At 40.7% G+C, this 22,970-nt stretch overlaps 2 protein-coding genes across 3 annotated transcripts; both read right to left on the bottom strand.

Annotated features, from left to right (window-relative positions):
• Window positions 1-1,094: 1,094 nt before the first annotated feature.
• On the bottom strand, window positions 1,095-8,786 carry LOC147333725 (butyrophilin-like protein 2). The gene is made up of 7 exons (XM_086269595.1): window positions 8,524-8,786; window positions 6,717-7,064; window positions 5,640-5,963; window positions 5,452-5,550; window positions 4,697-5,023; window positions 2,728-3,051; window positions 1,095-2,662 (listed from the first exon to the last, which is right to left on the bottom strand). Exons 1-7 carry the CDS (start codon window positions 8,558-8,560, stop codon window positions 2,571-2,573), a joined length of 1,551 nt encoding a protein of 516 aa, XP_086125721.1. The 5' UTR covers window positions 8,561-8,786; the 3' UTR covers window positions 1,095-2,570.
• An 841-nt stretch (window positions 8,787-9,627) lies between these two features.
• On the bottom strand, window positions 9,628-14,882 carry LOC147333724 (uncharacterized). Of its 2 annotated transcripts, XM_086269495.1 has the most exons (4): window positions 14,846-14,882; window positions 11,175-11,510; window positions 10,940-11,062; window positions 9,628-10,835 (listed from the first exon to the last, which is right to left on the bottom strand). In XM_086269495.1, exons 1-3 carry the CDS (start codon window positions 14,880-14,882, stop codon window positions 10,941-10,943), a joined length of 495 nt encoding a protein of 164 aa, XP_086125621.1. In that variant the 3' UTR covers window positions 9,628-10,835; window position 10,940. The 2 variants fall into 2 exon arrangements, 1 of the variants encoding a protein (XP_086125621.1); XR_015125750.1 differs by lacking the exons at window positions 9,628-10,835; window positions 14,846-14,882 and having other exon boundaries at window positions 10,956-11,065; window positions 11,175-11,310.
• Between the last annotated feature and the right edge of the window lie 8,088 nt (window positions 14,883-22,970).

Raw genomic sequence — 22,970 nt, 5'->3', positions numbered from 1 at the left:
TTTGTGGAGCTTCACATGTGACCCTGTGATGTATTTCTATACTCATGTTTTTATAGAAATAATTTTTCATAATTTAAACAGTTTAGGTTGTTATCTTTGTAATCCTTCATAAACTCATAAAAATTATAAATTGAATACATCCATTTCTTCCATAATTTGTGTGATTATTAACAAAGATTTAACAGAATATTAGTGATGGTCATAGCTGGACTGGCCATCGGCCCACCAGGCAAATGCCGGCCGATGGGGGTTTTTTTCTCGTTTTTTTCCCCTAACGGTATAAACACTGAAAGGTGGTGGATTGGCCAGATGAAGGGAGATGTGTAAAAATAACGCAGTTGTTTAGTGGTGGCTATTGCAGAGCTTCTACAGATTCAGTAACATTAGCAAGTGGTGGAGGCCAGCAGATGCAACACGCTGGCAGGTGGATAACGGAAAGGCAGGTGGAGCAGAGACCCGAGGCGGTGAACTGAACTTCAGGTAAGAAGTTATGACCTGCAGTCTATCTGGGTCAGATATAAACCAAGTTTAGGTGGAGTTTATTTTTGTTGTGCTGACTTTTTACAGTCAGTTACAATAACTCGTTTCTATACTGCTGGGCAGGTGTTATGATGTTATTGGTTCTTTATTGTTATATGTTTCTTTTCCAACTATTTATTTATAAGTGACTTATGTATGTATGTATGTATATATATGTATATATTGTACTATTCTTAGTTAGCGTATTGTCTGTCTTGTCTTAATGTTGGTTTAAAATGGAGCACTGTAACAAAAAAATAATTTCCCCCAGGGATCAATAAAGTATTCTGATTCTGATTCTGATTGATGTTGAGCTTGTTTTATCTTATTTATATGGTTAGTTATTAGAGTTTCCAACCGTCCCGTAAAAAACGGAATCGTCTGGTATTCAGAGAAATTATTACGCGTTTCGTATTGAGGTGAGAAGGAACGCAGTTTGTCCCGGACTCCAGCTACAATGAAAAAGACACAAAGCTGGAGTTATTCTGTGTCTTTGCTGCACAGCTGCCTCTTATCTCATTCCCCCCTCCCTCTCCTGTTTCTACTTCAATCATGAAACTCAATGATCAGCTGATCGGCTTTTCTCTCTTGTTTGTTTATTGCTCTGAATCTTACAACAAACGTTTTCATCTGATGTCAAATGTATAGAAATCCATTATTGTACATAGTAATTTTTTAGGGCCCCATCATAATTTCTTCAGAAGTAGCTAAGTACTGTATATGATGCCAGCATTTTCCCACATTTTCTAGATTCTGTACCACTACTGTGTGTAAAATTCCATCAAAAAGTCAATTAAGTTTTATTCTTTCTCACCTGTCTTTCTGTCTCCTTTCACTTTTTAAAGGTGCCATGTTAGAAAAAACAGCCCTGTCATGCTGTTTATTGATGTGGCAAATGAATGGTTTATGAAAGTATATCTAAATCTGTCATCAGTAATCAGTAATGATCATGTCTCACCTCTAGTCTTCTCTGTCTTAATTTCAGGTTTTCACCATGTGTTGTAGATAGTTCAGGAGGTTAACTCGACCAACAGTCTACTGTCAGGTACTGTTTAGAATACCAGAATAGGGATGGTGTAGGTTTAAGTTTATTAGACTGACACATATGTACCAACAAGACACTGTACCTGTGACAACAGCGTTTGTTTTCATTCAAAGGCTTTATGGTTTTTCCTATAATACCTGCTGGGCCGGTCTCTAGTCAAAATGCCCGGGACGATTTTTTGTCCCAGTCCAGCCCTGGTGATGGTTGAGTATGCATATATTTGATTTAGATTTTTTTAAAGGCAATAAAGAGATAACCTGTACAATTAATCGAACCTGAAAAAAAATTGAAATAAATATTTAAAAACTCCAAAATCATCAAGACATGCAAACTATTGACCACAGCTGGTTCACAGCATCTCCTTCCTGGTTTGGTATCTCCTTAAAACATCTTGTACATCTGTGTTTGTTAACTATCAGGTTTGTGACCAATTTCATTTTCTTTAGAATAACTTTCATAAAGAAAACCAGATTTGCAATTTTATAAGAAATGGCTTTGATCAACAACTCCTAATCTGTGTATTACAGATTGGAATAACCAACCTGACATAGGAGTGTCAGACAAATAGAGAATGACGGCCGTAGTGATAGATGTACCAAATGACAGCAACATCAGGAAAAAGGAACATGAGAAGCTGGAGAAATACCCAGGCCTCAGTGAAGAGCTCGAGTAGATGTGGAGGGTGAAGGTAACAGTGGTCTCAGTGGTAGTGGGAGCACTCGGTGTGGTGACTCCCGTGCTAGGCGAGTGGCTCCAGCAGATTCCAGGACCAACATCTGAGAGCTCTGTCCAGAAGCAGTTCTGAAACAGCTGAGATTTTTTTATTGTTTTATTTCATAGAGGCAGGTTGAGCATTTGTACTGTATCACTTTAAAGGACCGTCTCTTTCTCTGCATGAGACCTGTGAGTCTGTTTTTGTTCGGCTTCTGGAGATTTGAGTCACAAACAACAACAACACACTGACTCCACTCTGACATCACTGATCAATAATCAAAGAACACACAGATCAAACTGATTGATCAGCCATCAGAGGAGTCGGATCAATGGAGCTGCTTCTGTTCCTGATGTCCCCTGTTTGATCCTGGACCTGAACTCTCCCTGCAGAGGAGACACAAGACAGTCAGACACACACACAAAAACCACCAACCAACCATCCAACCAACCTTTGAGAAGCAGTCTTTTCCTTCTGAGGAGTACAACACCCGTTTTGACTTCACATCTGTATCTCCCACTGTCTCTCTCTGTGGGCTGTTTCAGCGTCAGACTGAGGTCTCCAGTTTTTAGAGGGTCTTCATTCATCGTGGTTCGCCCTCTGTAATCCTGGTCCTGTTCTTCAAGATGGTCAGATCCACTATGATACAAATGGACCTTCCTACATTCAGGTTCACAGTATTCCCACTCTACTGTGGCGTCTTCAGGCAGGTTTTGTGTGGTTTTGAAGGGCAGCTGGACAGACTCCGCCCCCTCCTCCACCTCCACCTGACAGACTGAGAGGACAACAGACACAACATGAGCTGTACAGACAGCAGCAGGTGTTCAGAGTTGTAGAGAACGCTGAAGGAAGCAGATCAGATCAAACATGCAGCCGTCAGCAGCATGTTTGTGGCTCTAAGAGCATTTTCACACCAATGGTTCTTTTACTCTGGTCTGAACTTAACGGGACACGCAAAGCAGTCAAACGTACACACAGCTTAAAGTGAGGGATATAGCGACACAGACCAAGGAAAACATGGGGCTTAAATACACAGAGGGAGCTATCAGGAAACGAGAGATAGGACACAGCTGGAACAAAATCAGGCTAACGTGGCAAGGGATGGGACAGGAAACACTGACATCCGACACGGACCTTCAAAGTAAAACAGAAAACACACCGACTGAACTTACAGACTCACGAGCAGACACATCACAGACATTAGCTGCAACTGTCCAAAACTGGACTTCCTCTCTCTGTAACATGCCGTCAAAAACAAAATGCACCAGTACCAGTTCTTATTTCTAACAATCAGCACACAAGTCCTGATCATGTCTCATTTTCATGCAAATTAGATCCTTTTCTGAGAAGCTGCAGAGAACCCACACAGTCACAGGGAGACTGTGCAACCTGCACTTGACAACAGTGCTAACCACTGTATGATCTGTCACTATGGGATGGCAATTTCACCTCTCCTTTCACCCAAAGGAGATAAAACAATGAATGACTGAAGTTTCTGTCTTCAGTATTGGAGAACTGACTCTTAATGACCAGCATGCAGACACAGAAACAGACAAATGCAATGCAGCCTAAGAGCAAGTCAACATCTGATTGGCTCCTGTGTCTCCAAAATATTTTCATCTTGTTTGTATAAATTGATGAAAGAGTCATTTCAATATAGATTTTGTCCTGAAGTATTGTAGTTTTTATTTTGCCTTTAGGACCGACCATAGAACCAAGTCCGCTAGAGCTTATCTTTATATTTTTACATGCTGTAGTGCCATTCTAGAGAGCATTTCAAGTTGCTATACATCAATACAACTGTTATAGCTCAGATTTTAATAATATGTATGCATTAAGTCCACAGTAACTACATAAATTGCAAAAAAGTGCAATGAACCAAAAAAATTGAAATCATCTTAGGGTTGTTTTTTGTTTGTTTGTTTTTTTAACTTATATTTCTAGTTAGGGAAATTTAAGAGGTTTATCCCTCAAAACTGTAAATACAAAAAAGTTGCACAAAATAGTTTCCCACCTCAGGAGATTTATTTTGAGTGTCTTCTTAGTTTAATTTATGGGATACGCCAATTTTTAAGCATGTTTCTGGAATATTATGTTATTGTTGCTGCAACTGCTTTTCATGCATTTTTGCATGTGGAAGGAAACCCTGACTTAGGATGAGCTGATGGAATAAGATGTAAGTGCAACTGGTTTCATATGCAAAAACAATTATTACGCTAGCTTATGTGGTTGCAGTTCTACAGGGATTTAAATACAGTGACGCAAAATGGAGCGTGTCTTAACCCAGTCTTAAAGGGTTAAGCTTCTTTCATCAGAAAAAGATAAAAGATTGTTGGTCAGCCAATAATGGTAGGAACAAGCACGGGTCATCTAGTTACAACATTGACCTCTGACCTTTGACCTGTATGTACAACACTAACCTCTGACTTTCAGCTCCACCTTTCTCTTCAGCAGGATGTTTCCCTCCCTGCTGTAGACGGTGCAGGTGTAGGCTCCTGTGTTTCCATCTGTGGGGTGTTTCAGGGTCAGACTGAGGTCTCCAGTTTTCAGCAGGTCTTCATTCATCTTTGTTCGATCCCTGTAAACCACTTCCTGTTCTCCAGGCTGGTCAGAGCCGTTCTCATACACGTGGACATTTTTGTTGTAAGAGTTACTCCAGACGACTTTAGCGTCTTCAGGCAGGTGAACTTTGGTTTTGAAGGGCAGCTGGACAGACTCCACCTCTGAATCCACCTCCACCTTGGGGTCTGAGAGGACAAAAAAGCACAACATGAGCACAGTTTATTTGACTGGATGAAGTCAAATATTTGCAGTTCAAACATGTTTGACTGGTTCCAGTATGAAATATTCTATTTTTTTTATTAGTCCTTTATTTATCCAGGTAAAAAATCTCATTGAGATTAAAAATCTCATTTCCAAGAGACACCTGGCATCATGGCAACAAAAGTCACTCTAACCACAAACGTCATTCTAACCCTGTTAGCTGAGGGATATGATGAAATTTCAACATGTCCATACTTGCTTTATGGCTTAACCAAACATAAAGGCCCAGCCAGAGATAATGTTCATCTGGATGGTGATTATGAACTTTCTGAAGGAAAACTGACTATAACGTAGCCACCAGAGGACACCTGCTAACCATCAGCATTGTGGGAGTGTAGTAGGAGACACTTACCTGGCATGAAATAGTGCCGGAAATGAAATAAAAGACCTCCAGAAACCACAAGAAGACCCAGGAGAACCAGGAGAGCTGTGGCCCAGGGTGGAAATTGTTCTGTGGAGAAACACACAAAAAAAGCAAGATCTCTGAATCGTGACTTTGATTGTTAGCATTGACCTCTGACCTGTGTCAGCATCACTTACCTTTGACCTGCAGCACTACTTTCTGTCTCAGGATGTCTTTGTCCCTGTAGATGGTGCAGATGTATCCTCCACTGTCTCTCTCTGTGGGGTATTTCAGGGTCAGACTGAGGTCTCCAGTTCTCAGCAGGTCTTCATTCATCTTCGTTCGGTCTCTGTAAAGTCCATCCTGTTTCTTAAGGTGGTCGCTTTTGTGTGGATACACATAGACCACTATGTCAGCACAAGTCCACTCCAGTGCGATGTCCTTTGGCAGCCCAGGTTTTGTTTTGCAGGGTAAGAGGACAGACTCTGACCCTTCCCCCACTGTCACCTTCATTGGGTCATCTATGAGGACAAGAGCAACATTATCAACCACAAGAGCAGGAGCAGAAAAACATTAGTGGTAACTGAAACCTGATGAACATCTGCATTCCTGAGCTCTGACTCTGGCTTTTTACTGGTGAAGATGTCTGATGGTATTATTTGGTTTACCGGGCATTACTCACCAACAGGGAAACCACTGAAAAGTGGGGTGAAAAGAGGGGAGTGGACGAGAAGTGCTCAGTGTATCATGGGAAGTCCTCCCAGCACTTTGAGTGTACAGCAGCAAGGGTGGTGAAAGGTTGATGTCTGATCTTAAAAGCAGAGAGGTTCTCTGTCTCCTGAACTGAGACTGTGCCCTTTATTCTGGGTGCCTTCATTAAACATTCACAGGTTCTGTCTCCAGCTTAGCCAGTCCACCAAAGAAAAATCTCCTATGTATAAGTATTATAAGCAAATACTTTATAATGCAATGGCTAAAAACTCAGATTCACAACATCATTTGCAGTGGCAAAAGCAGACACATTCATCTTAGAGTTACAGAGGAGTCGTTCCATCTCGCATCAGCACATTTTTAGAGCATTTCCTGCTCATCCATCTGATTTGCATAAAAAGTGGCTGTAGATGGTTCAGTTCCTGCCGCTTTCATCTCCCTCAACCTCTTTTGTCCTTCCTTCCAGTTTTTTTAAGGATATACTACCTCTCCATTTGACCTCTGACCTTTGTCTACAGGACAGATTTTTTCACCTGTATTTTCATCTGGGGTTTGTTGCTGACCTTTGACCTGCAGCTGTAAATCTGTCAGTCTCCATTCTCCTGTCCCATCACTCATGGTGCAGGTGTAGTTGCCGACGTCGGTCCGTTGTGGTTTTCTCAGAGTGAGGCTGAAATCTCCAGTGTTCAGAGCATCGACCATCATTGATGTGCGCCCGCTGTAATGCTGGTTTTGTCCTGTAAGGTCATCTCCTCCTTCTTGTGTCATGTGGACAGTTTTGGGATCCAGATCACTGCGAGTCCACATCACTGTGGGTTGATCAGGAATGAAGCCTGAGAACCGGCAGGGCAGCAGAGCAACCTTTGCTTCCTCATACACCTGCACCAGCACAGCCAGGGCATGCTGGGAAACTGAGGACACATAAACACAGATTAGCTGCACGCTGTGAGTTTGTCTCAGAGACCACATTTATCTGCAGGGAGCAGAGTAGTCAGCCAATCACATTAACTGTAGTTTATTTTAATCATCAAGGGTTTTCAGCTGTAGTTGACAAAGTTAAAGTCTTGCACCTCTTTAGTCGAGCACATATCCATGAAACTGCAGTTTCTGTTCTGTTCAGTCTCACTGCTGCGTTCGACTCTGTTGACCATGAAATTCTAATACAAAGGTCTAACAGGTCAGGCACCTGACTGCCGCTCATCATTTCAAATGAGTAAAAATTCAATTTCAATCAGCAGTTTTCAATTTTTACAACTAAAAATACCATCAGGAGTTTCTTAGGGGTCTAAACTATAGTATAAATGTTGCTGATACTAAATGGTCTGCTTAAATAAGTTAATATACAGTGGGGCAAAAAAGTATTTAGTCAGCCACCGATTGTGCAAGTTCCCCCACTTAAAATGATGACAGAGGTCAGTAATTTGCACCAGAGGTACACTTCAACTGTGAGAGACAGAATGTGAAAAAAAAATCCATGAATCCACATGGTAGGATTTGTAAAGAATTTATTCGTAAATCAGGTGAATCGACAAAGTGAATCTGTGAACTAAGGTGTAGGTGTGTTAGATCATGTTGTGGTGATCCTTGGGTTGAGGGATGGGTGTTCATACTGGAGTGCAAAATTAAAACCAAGATGGACAAGAAAAGTTCAAAGCCATCAGGTCCTCAGTTTATTAAAAATAGAAAAGAAGAGGAGGAGAAACGAGCAACAGATGCAGGTAAGCAGATGTGTGATTGGATCATGGCAGGTCATCCTGAACCAATCAGAATCAGAATACTTTATTAATCGCTAAGGAAATAATGTGGGTTACAGTTGCTCCAAGAAGAAATGGTAAAAATAGCAACAGTAACAGACTAAAGTCCTAACAATACATTATGTTACAAATTTTAATATTAATTAGTCATTGTCAGTTGTTGATTTGTCCTGTTCTCATTGTGTGACGAATTATGATGGCTGTTTGGTAGCCGTTTGCATACTATGCATACTCTCTCTCTCTTCATATGTGCGTGTGGTGGTTGGGGGGGGGCGCGCCAGAGGGAGTGTTCGCCCGAGGCGCCAAACAGGCTAGGACCGCCACTGCGTACACACACACACACACAGCACCAAGTTTCCTTTGGTCACATATGAAATGTGAGTCAGAGCTTCAGCTACACAACAACACACACAGCAGCTGATTGTAACATGAGCTCATCTGAAAGCCACCAAGAAGAATCCAGAGATTTGAAAGTTGCTGCTTTGGATTGTTAGTTTGATCTGAATCAGAATCCAGTGTTTGATGGAAATCTCCTCCTGCTGCACTTCAACACATTAAAGAGAGAGAGATGAAAGAAAAGCTGATGATGAGAGCAGAGAGAGGAAGGTGTACTTACCGTGCAGGAGCATCACAAACACCACAAACATCTTCATGTTCCTGTCAAACTCAGAGACTCTTTAAAAGCCCTTCAGGACATCAGCTCACAGCAGCTTCACTTTCCTCTGCTGATCATCTACTGACACTCTCACACTGCTTCAGATGGGACATGAGGCTGACGGCTACAGTACCCACTGTGACCATGTCACAGCTGATCCACAGAGTTAAATCAAAGTCTGTGAGGAGAAGTGTGAGCAGACGGCTCATTAAGGTGTGTCTGTGTCACAGATCATTTACAGCCCGACTCGACCAAACTTCAGTAAAGCAGCAATAAGATGTGAACTTTGAAAAAAAACAAAACAAACTTGTTAATGTTTAAATTTGGTTCTTGAATGACGAGTTTACAGTTTCAGGTCGGTGTTACAGTCTGTATGTAGAGAAGAACAGAAACTCAAACTCTGATAAACTGAACCTGCAGCCGAGCAGGTCAGGACTTCCTGTAAGATCTTAGTTTTTACTCTCTGATGGTTTAACTTCAGCTTTTCAGCACATTTATTTAAAATTACAGTCAAAACCCATAAAACACTTTAAACCAGCTGCAGGTTTGATGTGTTTCATTCATTTAGTGTCATTAAATAAGTGAACAGCCTCACCCTGTGTAAACATGTCTTTCATTCCAGATCAGTTAATGTGATGCTGTTAATGAAACACTTTGAATCAAAGCTGAAAGTCACATGTTGGTCGTGCAGCTGCACACAGGATCTAAATAAAGGCTTTACTGAAGCTTCGATGCCTCGTTTTAAATGTAAAGCTTCTCAAAGAGAAACAAAGAAGAAGAGGCAGTCAGTGAATGTGACACAGACACATGAAGAAGTCAGACAGCTGGAGTAAAGCTCTGATCCTGGCAGAGGGTAAAATCAATGATTAACTTCTACAGTTCAGGACAGAAGGACTCTGGGCTTTGTTTCAAAAACCGTGTTAACGACAGAGACGTTTTACAGGCTCAGAATGGACTTCAGTCTTTTCTGGGTGTGACAGAAAGAAGCTGCTCTAACAGCACACATGCTGATATGAATGAATAACAACCATAAATTCAGATTTATTGTAAATTAAGTGTGTCTGTAAATAAACTGTAAAACAGGAGGTAATAACATCTCTCCTTCATCTGTGGAAATAAAGCTTCTTCTTTTTCTTCAATATTCAGATTCATTATATTTACAATGCTGTGATTTTACTGTGTTTGCTCAGACCCAGCAGACTGAAGGATCAATGCATTTTTGAATAGATCAAAAAGCGCCCAGCAGCGCCCCCATGTGGCCACTCATGACCCTGTATTTATTTGAAACTTTCCCACGCTCACAGAGCAGCAGCTTCCACATCCACACTCATGATGTTCACTGGTCTCGGGTTTATTTTAAAACTGTTTGAAGAAAATATAAAGTTTAAATAAACTTTATTTTCTGTTGCGTTTAGGTTTATGAAACAGTTCAGGGGTGTGGGAAAGCTTTAAGATCACACAAGTGGATTAATGAAACATTTTCATGCTCCCCAGTTAGACTGTTACTCTCACGTGTGATTGAAAACATACTGATGGAACAAATGTGCTTCACTGACGTCTAAAACACACGAGGCTGCTGTGACTCAGGGGGATGAGCAGGTCATCGACAAATCAGAAGGTTGATGGTTTGCTTCCCCTTTGCAAATAAAATCTGTTTGGGCAGCTTGTTGATGTGAATGTTAGATAGAAAGCATTTATGTAGAAACACTGTCTGAGTGAGGGATTTACTTTTTGTCTCACTTGATACAAGATATTTTTACTTGAAATAATGAAAAATCTGCCAATAGAACAAGTGGAAATTCAAGATTCACTGGCTAATAAGTTCACATATCTTACTGAAATATTACTCTTTAGCTGCTTTTGTCTTATTTTAAGTGTCATGACTTTTTTTCACAAGAAATAAGACAAACATACTTGGTAAGATTTTGAGTTTTTAAAGCGTGCCCCCGATGGTCACCAGCAGAGTCAAAAAGGAAAAACTGCCCTGCTAGAAAACAGCTTAACATCAGTACAACACAGAAAACAGACAGTTTGGTGTGTGTGTCCTGTCCAGAGTGTAATATCCAGTATTAAGGACCTCTGACCTCAATCTAAACAGCAGTTATATATTTAGGTTAACAGATCTGAATCATTTTCACTTTGGCTGTTTTTAGCATGCCAGTTAAACCATCAGATGTGGACAGCCATGTTTGTAGTTTGAGCACCTCCAGTCCACTGTAGTTTCCTGAGGCAGGTCAGCTGTGGAGCAGAGCAAGCTTCTCCTCTTACATTTCCTAAAGAACGGAGAGGAAAGCAGCAGAACATGTGTCTGTTCGGCTAAACCCCTAAACATGAATGCAGTCATACAAAAGAACAACACAGCAAGACACAGACTCACATTACTTCTCTGCTCTGTGCTGTAATGCTTCACTCCTGAGAGCACCGTAGACATAAGCTATGCAAACAAGGATGACCACAACACAGAATGAAGTTATCATAAACCTCTCCATGAACACAGATCCTGCTGGGAAAAAACAACAGATAATTAATATCATCCAACATATTTTAACCTGGGCCTGAGTCTGGCATTAGTCTTTGATCTGTGGTTACAGCAGGTGTCATTTATTTATTACCTTTCACTTGCAGCCATATGTGTCTCACTATCAGTTCTTCTCCATCAGTGATGGAGCAGGTGTATTTTCCACTGTGAGACTCTGCTGGTTTTCTCAGAGTGAGGCTGAAGTCTCCAGAGTCCAGAGCATCAGGTCTCATCGATGTGCGCTCGCTGTAACGCTGGTTTTGTTCTCTAAGATCATCTCCTCCTTCTCGTTGTCGGTGGACAGTTTTGGGATTAAGATCATTGCGAGTCCACATCACTGTGGGGTTCTTAAATATGACTCTTGAGTACTGGCAGGGTAATAGGACAAACATTTTCCCCTCATTCACCTCCACCACCACAGCCTGGGAAACTGTGAGCACATAGAAAAACACAAATTAGCTTCATATTTTGAGGTTGTTTGCAGGAGTGCAGGTAACTTATTTATAAGGACAAGAGATTTTTTCAACATTATGCACTCCACACTGTATATAAATGCCACTTGTTTTGCACATATTCAACTCTGTATATTTTATATATTTTATTATTATTATTATTATTTTATTTTATTTTTTTACTATTTAATTTGTAAAAATGTGTATACACACACACACACACACACACACACACACACACACACACACACACACACACGTAGGAAAATATTTAGTATACACATCCAGAAATGCATACACTATTATATATTGTACATATATTTATTAGTTTCAGGTTGGCCATTCTTGTATTTTGCTCGTTTGTGTTGTTGTGTTTGCACATCTCTGTTGCTTGTGGGGCTCGCACACAAGAATTTCACTCGCATGTGCTGTGCCAGTGTGCCTGCACATGTGATGTGACAATAAAAGTGATTTGATTTGATTTGATTTGATTTGAGATACTGAAATCAAAGAGCATTCAATCAGCACATGTCGAACTTCTCTGAAAAATCTGCACTCTGTGAGGGAAATGGGAATAGTCCAGTCTGAGTGCACCAGTTCAACCAGGGAAACATACAGATTCGTTTCAGGTTCCAAGACTGAAGTTAATGACTTTAATGTCATTGTAACCGGTAAAATCAAACTCAAGCAGCTTGACTGTATTCAAATAATGGTTTTAGATTTGACAAGCCTGCAGCACTGGGAATATAACATTGACCATTAAATAAAACAAATGACAGCAAAACCAGCAAGTGTTGATCCTCCATCAGTCTCCTCTGCATACATTCGTCACATTCCTGTTATCCTCCTGGAGGATGTAAAATCATTCCTACCCAAGACATCCTCTTATTTAATGCTGGTTGGTCTAAAATGTCTCAGATTCTGAGCTGGGTTAGGTGACTGTGAAGATCATAGTATATGATTAACACCATCTCAGCATTCATTAAATCATTTGCTTGCAACCTACTTGTAATTGGTCAGTAACTTGGTCAAGACAAGGCTGAAGTTTAAAACAGTTAATAAATAAATAAAATAATAATAATATTAATAATAATAATAATAATAATGAGAAAATCCAGGAAATCTCCAGGCCCAAATTGATTTTTTACAGACTTTTATTAAAAAAAAAAAAAAAAAAACATGGTCTGCTTCAGTATTAACTAATTGTCCCTATTCTTACCATTTTAGGCTCTACGCCATCATGTTTGTCTTTAATGGGCAGGATTAACAGTTGTGGAAATATTTGAAGTGCCTCAATTCTGCCATATAACCATATAGTGTAGTATTAAGTGGACGCAGGCCTGAAAATAAAGGCATTAGACTACGTGTCCTTGGAGGGTAGAAGGCTGTAGACTCTCGCCCACGCTTGCCTGGGAGAAAGTAGATAACAGGGGAGCATCTTCTAGTGGAAAGTTACTGAAACACTGTTGATCAGACTAGAGAGGGACCAGCAGATTGATTGTTTGATTGTAACTGATTGTTTATTCTGGGAAAAAAAGGAATGGGATATTGCACTGTTTTATGATGCATTATACTGCTGATTTATAAGAAATACTGTTTGCAGAGCATCATGGCCTTGCTTTTCTGATTACAAAGAGAACAGAACATACAGGAGGAGAAAAACAGGAAGCCAAGGTCATGACTTAGGCTCACTGAGAGAGAGAGAGAATGTGAGTGCTGAGTTTGGAGGAGGGGCCAAAGCTATAAGAATGTGAGAAATGGTCACGTGGACACTTCGAGAGTTTGCCAGACACCCTCCTGTGCATATCTCCCGTCCAGACGTTTGTAATGCTTAAAGAGTTTGTATGGAATAATGAGAAGTGTATGGATTAAAGAGATTGTTGATTCAGCATTAAACACCGAGTGTTGTTCTTCCTTCAGCCTGAAGGTCAAAGAGTTGGGGATTTGACACAGTGTAAAAATGATGCTAGTACCAACATTTCTACATGTACTTGAATGCCTTCCAGTCCTAATTCTCAAACCCTTTTTTAAATCTCTGGTTTTCTTAATCAATTATTTATTTGGAATGGTAAACATCTAAAACTGAGGAAAGCTCTTCTTCAAAGACCCAAGCCGGTGGGAGGCTTAGCCCTTTCCAATTTCCAGTACTACCATTGGGCCACAAATATCAGGAATGGGCTATTACTCTGTTTTATGATGCATTATATTGGTGACGCTACAATCTTGAACTGTCATCACCAGTTTGGGTCATCATGGTTTCTTTACCTGTGACTTTAGGCTTATCCCTTTCTCTTGCCTAGTAATAATAGAGTAGTCCATCAACCTCTTAGAATTTGGTCCCAGTTTAGGAAGAGCATTGGCCACCAGGCTTTTTCACTTCAAGGCCCAATTGGAGCAAATGAATTGTTTTTTCCTTCAGTGACGGTGTTCCACATCTGGCACAGAAAGGGTCTAAAATCCTTTGCAGACTTATGTGTAGATGGACAATTTGCAAGTGTTGGCACTGCTGCTCTTCAGTGTTTTTGCTTTTTACAGGTCACACACTATGTGCAGACAGTGACAGTACGATTCCCTCAAAACAGACGATCCTGTAGATGATTTTTTAATTCTCAAACGAACATCAGTTCTTTACTATTTCATTTACAATTTACAATGTTCTCCAGTAGCTTTCATTAAGACTAAATTAGAAAAAGACCTTAACATTCATATCAGAGATCAACTGCGGCATTCTATCCTTGGCCAAGTCTACAATATATCAGTGTGTGTTCGAAACATGCTTATTCAATTTAAGATCATGGGGAGCACTGGTCCAGGGCTAAGTTGGTGTGCATATATGCAGAGGTGGACCCAACCTGTAGAAGGTGTAGAGCTGCTCCTGGTACATTGCTTCACATGTACTGGTCCAGTCCTTCACTGGACACACTCTGATTTCTCTACTATGTCTTAAGTCCTGCGGCATCAAATTAAACCAGATCCCCTCTGTGCTAGTGCGCCAGAACTCAAAGTTGCCACATTCCAGATTTAGAGCATTAAACAAATGTTTTAACCCTCATAACTTCTTAATGAAAACACATAATAAGCCATTAAGCAACAAGCCATGAACTATATTAATGAAATCAATCATCCCCATTGTTTCCATTTTACTTGAAATAATTTGTGTAACAATAGTTTATGGTTTAAAATATATAACAGATTATAAATTCTACGTATCACAATCAACATTTTATAAAAATGACAGTAAGATCATTTGCCTCATGTAAAATAGAGTAAAATCATCATTAATGATAATACTAATAATTGAAGGTAACAGTACCGTTCACAAGTAGCAGAGACAGTAGAAACATCTTCATCCTGCTGTAAATGAATCCTGCTAATTTGCTGCTGACTCAAATGAACTGCGTCACATGACTCCATCACATGACTCTATCAGCTGACGCAGAGAGACGCAATAACTTCCATTTCCAAAAAGACGTCTCTATGTGTGAACCACAGAGGAGGCCATTACTGCAAATACTGAACAAAACCAGAAGAAACATCTTACTGCACTCACTCAAGAAAATGATTTTTTGCAACTCTGGTGCTTTAATAGGTGCATCAGTTTCTTCTGTTCATGTCTAAAGATATTTTTAAAAAAGGAAGTCAGAGCAGGAGTTTTATTGTTCCAGCTAAGCAATGTGTGGATATCATAGCATAAAACATTAAACACCTTCATGAATGCAGAGAATAACCCTAATCCCATATCTGACAGCCTACAGGCCTCCAGTGCATGCTGGGAGGAGATTGAGGTATGTGTGTTAATTTGGTCACATGTGCCTTAAGTGAAACAGCTGCTGATTTCAGACGTTGGCGTTCACGCAGCATCAGCAACAGGCTTTACATTAAGGAGCTCACAGGAGTCAAATAAAGCTGACACAGAGGAACAAACTCTTCTTCTGTACAAACAGATTTACTGGTTTCACTGAAGTTAGTGAGGAAGACAATGATACTGGTGCATCTCTTGTTCTTACTCGCGCTTCAACATTTGCTTCAGTAAATTTAAAGGTTTCAGAAGTTTCACATAATGCCCGAGGCAAAGATTTTCGTTTTATTTCTCAGATGATCGAACACATAAAAGTGTGAACAGTCACATCTTGACTCTTTCTTACTTCCTGTTTTCTGCGTTTAATCTTCTTCTCCTTTTTTGTTCCTCAGTTTTAAAACACATTAAGCTGGCTTCAGGATTATTGTGGTTAAGCACAGATTAAAGCAAAGCTCAAAAACTCCAGGTCACATGTTTATGTGTCTTTATCTTCATGGCACGGGTGCGTTTACCCTTAAAAAAATGTTTCAGCATAAAAGCCTTAAACAGAGGTCACGCTGGAGATGTTGGGTCTTTACTCGTGGTACCAAACATCCGGCTGGGATGAGACTCCACCAGTGGTGTGATGGGAAAGTTAAAGACTCTGCTGTGACCTCAGTGAAGGAAGATGTTTCCCTGTTTCCTGTCACCAAGTTCTGTTGTTTACATGTTGTTCTGTGACTACAGCAGAGAGTTTGCCTCCTTCTTGGTCAGAGACATGCAGACTGTTATTTGATCAAAGGCTCATAAAACCTACAAAGATAATCTGACTGTACAAACTTCAGTTTATTTAAGCACATCAGAGCTGGTCCACCAGCAGGAACCTTCAAACCTGGAGACAGTGTAGTGTCTAATAAGAGCATCAAACATGAGAAGAAATCAGAAAATCACATCCTTTTAGGCAAATTTCATAAAAAAGGAGTGAAGTCAAAGGACTCATTCAACAGTGACATTTACTGCTCTCTAAATCACAAAGACTGAAATTAAATCTCACAACATAATCTAGCAAAATTGAGACTGTTTAGTTCATAAATACTTAAACTACCTGAGGTTTAACTGAAAATATACCAAGTAAGGATGATAAACAGTAACATAGTCTAAGGGCTAAGAAGCATACTAAAGCTTGATGTCCTAGTTACCACATCAGGTGCACTCTCTTCATTATTTCTTCCCCTGCTGTGGGGTACCTTCCCTCCAGGCAGGATGTTGGTGCTTCAGCACCACAGAGCAGTGTGAGGATGGGTGAACTGAGCTGAGTCAGCAGCTGAGGGACAAAACAGGAAGTCACTGTTGCTTCCTAACAGTCAACCAATCACAGGCCTCACACTGGACAGACGCTCAGACTGGAACAAACTTCCTCTTCCTCTGAGATGGGTTGATGGTTAAATATTTTTTCTATCTGGTATGTTTTCAAATATCGTGAAGTCACAAGCAAAGGGAGAACACACCAGGGTAAACGTTTAACACTGAAATTATTAATCAAATAGACAATGTGATGTTTTTGTATTGCATATATGGTCAGAAAAGGTCCAATTTCACCTGTAGGCAAGTGCAAGTGACAAATAAAGACTTCATTCATTCACATGCCAATTTTAATTGTTTAGAACTGTCACGTGTCACAGCTCTACAGAGTGGGCAGTCGTGATGAAGCCGTTCATCTTCTTTGTAGATTCAAGCTGCTGTTCACATTCTGTCCACCAGATGTCACCAAAGAGGACTATGTTGGAAAACCTCGAGTAATGAAGCCTTTTTTAAAATATAAGCTTCAGAAGGTTTCATGTGGACAAAGATATCAAAATGAGGGATGCTGTCAAACTTCAGCGTTACACAGCTGTGTATGTCTAACCAAAATTTGGTTGAATCAGTTCAAGAAAAAAACAAGAGTTGAAATGTTTCACAAGCTCAATCACAAAAGTAACACAGGTCCACCTCAACTTTGAGTCTTGTTTTAAGAAGTACTAAAACGGGGTAAATATAATAAATCAACTTTACATGCATTTTCTTAATTTTTGGAGAAATGGGTGAAACACATTTAGAAAAAGCCTTTTTATATAATCGACTTATCCCCATTAAAAGCTTGCAAATGTTTTCCTGAGTCAGAATGATGGAAGAATGGATGAATTAAAGGGTAAAAACCAGCGTTAGTAAAAAAGTTGAAAACTTACAGTGGTTTGTCCTTTGCTGCAAAGGAAATATATATATATATATATATATATATATATATATATATATATATATATATATATATATGATTTTGCATGTGTGTAATATTAAGTTATATATACGTTTATATAAGTTATATATATTGTTTATGTAGCCTGGTCTCAAATATCTATTTTAGACACTACAGGTTAAAAGGATATAAATATTGTCATGTAAAAACTTTATTGTAAATATTTCATATGTGTTTAAAAAAACAAAACAAGAGTTCAAATGCATTAAAAATGTGTTTAAAATCACAATAAATAGAAGTCAATTATAATTTAAGTGTTCATGGAGTTAAAGTTACAAGAAACCCAAAGGTTTGTTATCTAATGTAAAACAAGGAAAACTTTGTATTTGCTTCAAGTTGTTTTACAAGCTCATTTTGGGTTGTCAATCTTGTATTTGTTTTTATCCCATTGGTTGATGTAAACCTATTGTCCAATCAGACGTAAGGAAGGCGGGATCTAAGTGAGGCGAAGAAAAGAAAAACTAAGCTAGTGAGAGTCGGCAGCAGCACGTTACCGGAGGAGGTTGTGTACCAGAGCTAACGGGAGAATAGTCAAAACAACAGCCGTGGATGCAGAGTCTACGTTCCTGTTATGGACTGTTTTGCCCTGTGATGAGTGAGTACTGAATGTGGAGTTAGCATTGAGCTTAAACGGAATGTATAAGTACTTAAAATGTATGATGTTAATCGCGAGTTAGCATGTTAGCATTTTAGAGCCTGTATTAGCTATTAGGGGTGCAACGATACACAAAATTCACGGTTCGGTTCGGTTCGATACTTTGGTGTCACGGTTCGATATTTTTTCGATACAAAAAAATGTTCATGCCTTTTTAATTTGTCATTTATTAAAATTATAAATATATATTTTAACTCAAAAGTACAGTTTTTAAATTGTGCGTGTTTTTTATTTTGACAGCGAATGCGCACCTGCGGACCACTTATGTGCAGCCCTGGTTATTTAGCTTGTCATATTGCAGCCACAGAAATTATTTTGTCCATGAAACCATAAAGCTGCACTTTCTTTTTGCCTTATAGTCTGATTTGTCATAACTTCTCCGTTTTGTGGTAAGCTTTTCTTTGGCTGTCACTTCTTCACCCTGACCTGTCTTATTTGGCTCAGCAGAACTGAAATGCTTTTACACACGCACTCACATAAGCTCAGCGATTCTCTGCGCGATCAACCTCTCACATGTTTAAGCTGCGGGAGATTTCACTTGTCATGTTTGCATAGTAAGCTAACGATTAATAAGACGATGTCAGAGGAATTGGTGCACAAATTATCATCACTCACAGATCATTGCTGTCGCTCTCTACACACAGTTCGCACGATTGCAAAGTGAAAGCAAAAAAACAAGCGCAAATTCAAACGCGATTTCAATGTGTCACATATTGACAGTGGCTCACCGATGCCAATGACATAATTACCCAGCTACATTTCTGAAAGAATGCAAAAGCATTGACATATATTTTTCCTTCCTACAATAGCCCGACGGGCAGGGCAGAGATAGATTTTGGTAGCCCGACTGAAAAAAATCGCTAGCTCCAGGACGTCGGGCTAGCGATATTGTGAGCCCTGTATCTGATTGAGGAATCACTCATCTTTGGAAAAGAGAGTTTATTACAGAGAAATGTCTCTTTCCAAAATAAAAGCTATACTATCCGCTTCTTTTGGGCTATATTCTCAGCAGCATAAGGAGAATCATGTGCTAACAGCTGTCTAAATGACTCGGCTAAAGTTAGTAGCATGCTTGTTGTTTTGGTCTTTGCACTAGGATGATGTCGGTGTAAATGTGCAGTCATATTCGTTGTGTTCCCACTAGTGCTTTCAGGTTAATCTCGTTGAAATGACCTTAACGCCACAACACGGCAAATCTCCGTTAACGAGCTACCGCCGATCGCCCCGTGCATGGGGCTAGACGGCCAACACGTTAACGAGCTAACTGCGCTAACACACTAGTTCCCACCCATGTAATTGAGCATTGCATGGCACATCCAACATACTGTTTTACTTTAGTCCATGACTCGCTTACCTTCAGGGTCATACGTCACATGAAAACCAAAATAATTCCAAACGCCAGATCTGAATGAGGGTGGGGGAGGTGCCCTGCGCTCTTCCTCCTGACTATGCTGTCTGTGTTGAGTGCTCAGTGGATCTGCGCTCGACAGTGCAGCCTAGGCGGAGTAGTCGAACGCAGATTCACTGAGCGCTCAACACAGACAGCATCGTCGGAAGGAAAGTTGATAAAATAAATTACAAATGTTGTATTGTTCGATACATATGCGTACCGAACCGAAAGCACTGTATCGAACGGTTCAATATCGATACGAATATCGTTGCACCCCTATTAGCTATGTATGCTGAGTATGTAAGCTACAGATTACTCTATGGAACTAAATAGTAATCTCTAATGCACAGTGGACCGAGAGGAATTCTCTGGACCCTTCTGCTGTGGATAGGATTTCCGTGGGTTTGTCCCAGTGTGCTCAGCAGCCCATGTATGCCGCTAATTCCGACCACGTTGCCGAGTGGAGGCCGCATGGTCACAAACCGAGCCTGCCCCTCAGCTTGTCCTCGCACTTAGCCCGAAGGATTTGTGAGTAGCCACGAGCACGTGCGTTTTGTTTTCTGCTTGTTTATCAAGCGAAGCGGCCATTTGTGTGTTTTCTGGCCCAACGAGCCCGAGCAACGATCAGGCCTGCAACGGTTTCAGTAAATGAGCTCTAAAAGGTTACAAATTTGAACTGAACTTAAAAGGGGAATATCTTGGATAAATGTGTTGTTTCCAAAACATTGACTGTGAATTGTGAAGAGGAAAAAACCATCCAATTGAATTGTAAGGAAACACTTCAGAACTGGGAATATTGTATTTTTTATTTTTATTTAAATCATACTTTGTTTTGACTAAATCTTACATGTTGAATTTAAAGTTTTGTGTTGTGTCATATTTATAATTTACAGAGTTTATAAGTGATAAGGGTTACTAAAGGTAAAAGAGAGGTTTAACATGTTAGATAAATTCATTATTCTTAGTGAAGATTAGACAGAACTCCTTATTTTCACTAAGTGGAGGCACCGCCAACATTAAGATTTCTAAGTACAAAGGTTAAAACTGGTTAGCTATCGTTTCTCCTGTTTACCAATAAAATAAGTAACGTACCCAGGGCCCCGCTCAGAGTACTATCACCATCTTAACCGAGGGTTAATCCAGAGCTACTTGAGTTGGGTGCTACATTTAGTATTTTTTTTTTTTTTTTTCTGGAAGTGACATCAGAAACAGCAGCATGTGACATCACGTGATGGCGGAGCTTCAGTTCATCCTTTGTCATCCTTTTTTTTTTTTTTTTAATAGGACAGGGGGAAAGAATGAAAGAAAGAGGGGGAGAGGAAGAAAGAAAACCAAAGGGGAGAAGAGACGGTGAGAAGGGGGGGAAGAGAGAAAAAAAAAAACTCCTGGGTCACCTGTATGGAGAGAAAGAAAAACAAAAAAAACAGGGGAGACAGCAAACAACAAAGAGCAACATAATAAAAAAAAAAAAGCACCATCACAATAAACTAGCTAGTCATAGATATCAATAGTTACTAAATAATAAACGATATTGTGCAGCACGCAAGATAGACAGCGCACAGTGTGCTTTGAGGCAGCAGCCAAGAAAGCTGTAGTCCGCGTCTGTGAATACCCATGTGTACACCTGTGTGCATACCTGTGTGGATCAGCATGCTTGCATTCCAAAGGTTTCTCCATGTAATGATCTGCTAGAGAGTGTGGGGAGCCACAGCCCTGTCCTCTATGGTATCAAGCAGGTATGGAGGAGATCAAAACTCCAGACATCCAGAGGCCCCCAGAACACAAGAGACCAAGGAAGACCCACAGAGGGGCAGCCGCGCCACTGTCCCAGTAAGAGCTGAGGAGAGTCCCAGATGAGGGCTCACTCAGCAGCCGCGGAGCAGAAGTCAGGGGGAGTTGCAGTGACGCGCCCGTGAGCTCCGCCGGCAGCCAGCTGTGCCTGAGTGACCGAGCCCCAGGCCGAGAGGCCGGGGGCACCCCACCTCCAAAGTGGCCCGAGCGAGCCCCAATAAGCGGCCGCCAAGGAGTGAGCCGGTGTGTACCCGGACGCCCACCCCCAGATACAAAGAACCACCAACGCACCGATACCTGAGGGAGTCCGCCACCGGCAGGGGAAGTGGTGGTGGGTGGAGATAGGCCTCCAAACCTTGGAGGGCCCGAGATGTCCCCCAGTCTGCCACATACTCCGAGGGTTGTCAAACTGTTGCTCCACCCTGTCCCTGTACTCACGTTTGGCTGCTTTGATTGTCTTCTGGAGTTGGTAATGTGCATGTTTGTAATCCGATGTGTTCGCGGAGGCAAAAGCGGCGCTCCTTGCCGCCAGTGCCGTGCCCATGTGCCGCAGACTGAGTCTGTGTACTCATCAATGTCATTAGCAGCCACATGAAACCATTCCCAGTCCTCGTGATCAAAACACTCCCGCAGCGTGGACTCTGATTGGTCCAACCAACGGTGCACCGCCCTCAGCGTTGGAGCTTCATGTTTCAGCTTTTGCCTGTAGGCGGGCAGGAGCAGGATGGAGCGGTGGTCTGATTGGCCGAATGAGGTGTGGGGGAGGGCTTCGTACGCATCCTGGAAGGAAATGTAGCAGTGGTCAAGTAGCCGGTCTCCACGAGTAGTGATGGTAAATTTGATTCTTTTAACTGAATCGAGTTTTAATGAGTCACTCACCAAAGTGAATCGATTTTTTTGAGTCATTTGATTCACTGAGTCAGTTGACCAGAGAGTGCAAAAAATGTACATTTTCACTCAAACTTAATTTGTTTCTCTTTTCATGTAAATCCTACTGCTAAGATGAATGATTCTAAAAGAAAACAACTATTTTATAGAGCAAAAAAGAGCAAAAACATTTCTAAAATTAAGCAATTTCCTATCAAAGTTGCTTAATAAACATTTATTTTGTTTATTTTTATTTTATCAGTATTTTCCTTAAATGTGTCAAATATATATTTTCTCATCTAAACGTCCACTGAGCTGTGAGCCAGGGGGCGGTAATGCGCCTTAACATTGGTTGCCAACCAAGAAGAAGAAGAAGCTGTGAGCCAGGAGGGAGGGGGTGAGTGAGTGAGTGATTCGCTTACGCTTACGATTCAGCACAGGAGGGAGGGGGATGAGTAGCTCAAATGTGCTGTTAGCATGTTAGCAGAGCGATGCTACTGTGAACCGAGGAGCTATTTTCTTGATGTGAGCTTCTACTCAGGGTTTTTTCTTCCAGTTAAGAGCAGAAATATTTTTGTTTCGATACTGGATGTTGTGTTTTTCTCCACAATTTTAATTATAAGCTAGATACATTGCTGCTAACAACAACAGGGATGAGTCAGTG

Source organism: Aulonocara sp. 'chitande type north' Nkhata Bay, linkage group LG3, assembly GCF_057382095.1.
Source record: "Aulonocara sp. 'chitande type north' Nkhata Bay isolate Kocher_YH1m ecotype deep benthic linkage group LG3, A_spYH_male_GT1.1, whole genome shotgun sequence".
Taxonomy (NCBI): domain Eukaryota; kingdom Metazoa; phylum Chordata; class Actinopteri; order Cichliformes; family Cichlidae; genus Aulonocara; species Aulonocara sp. 'chitande type north' Nkhata Bay.
The sequence above is the reverse complement of the archived record's forward strand: the minus strand, read 5'-3'. Positions and strand labels throughout refer to the sequence as shown.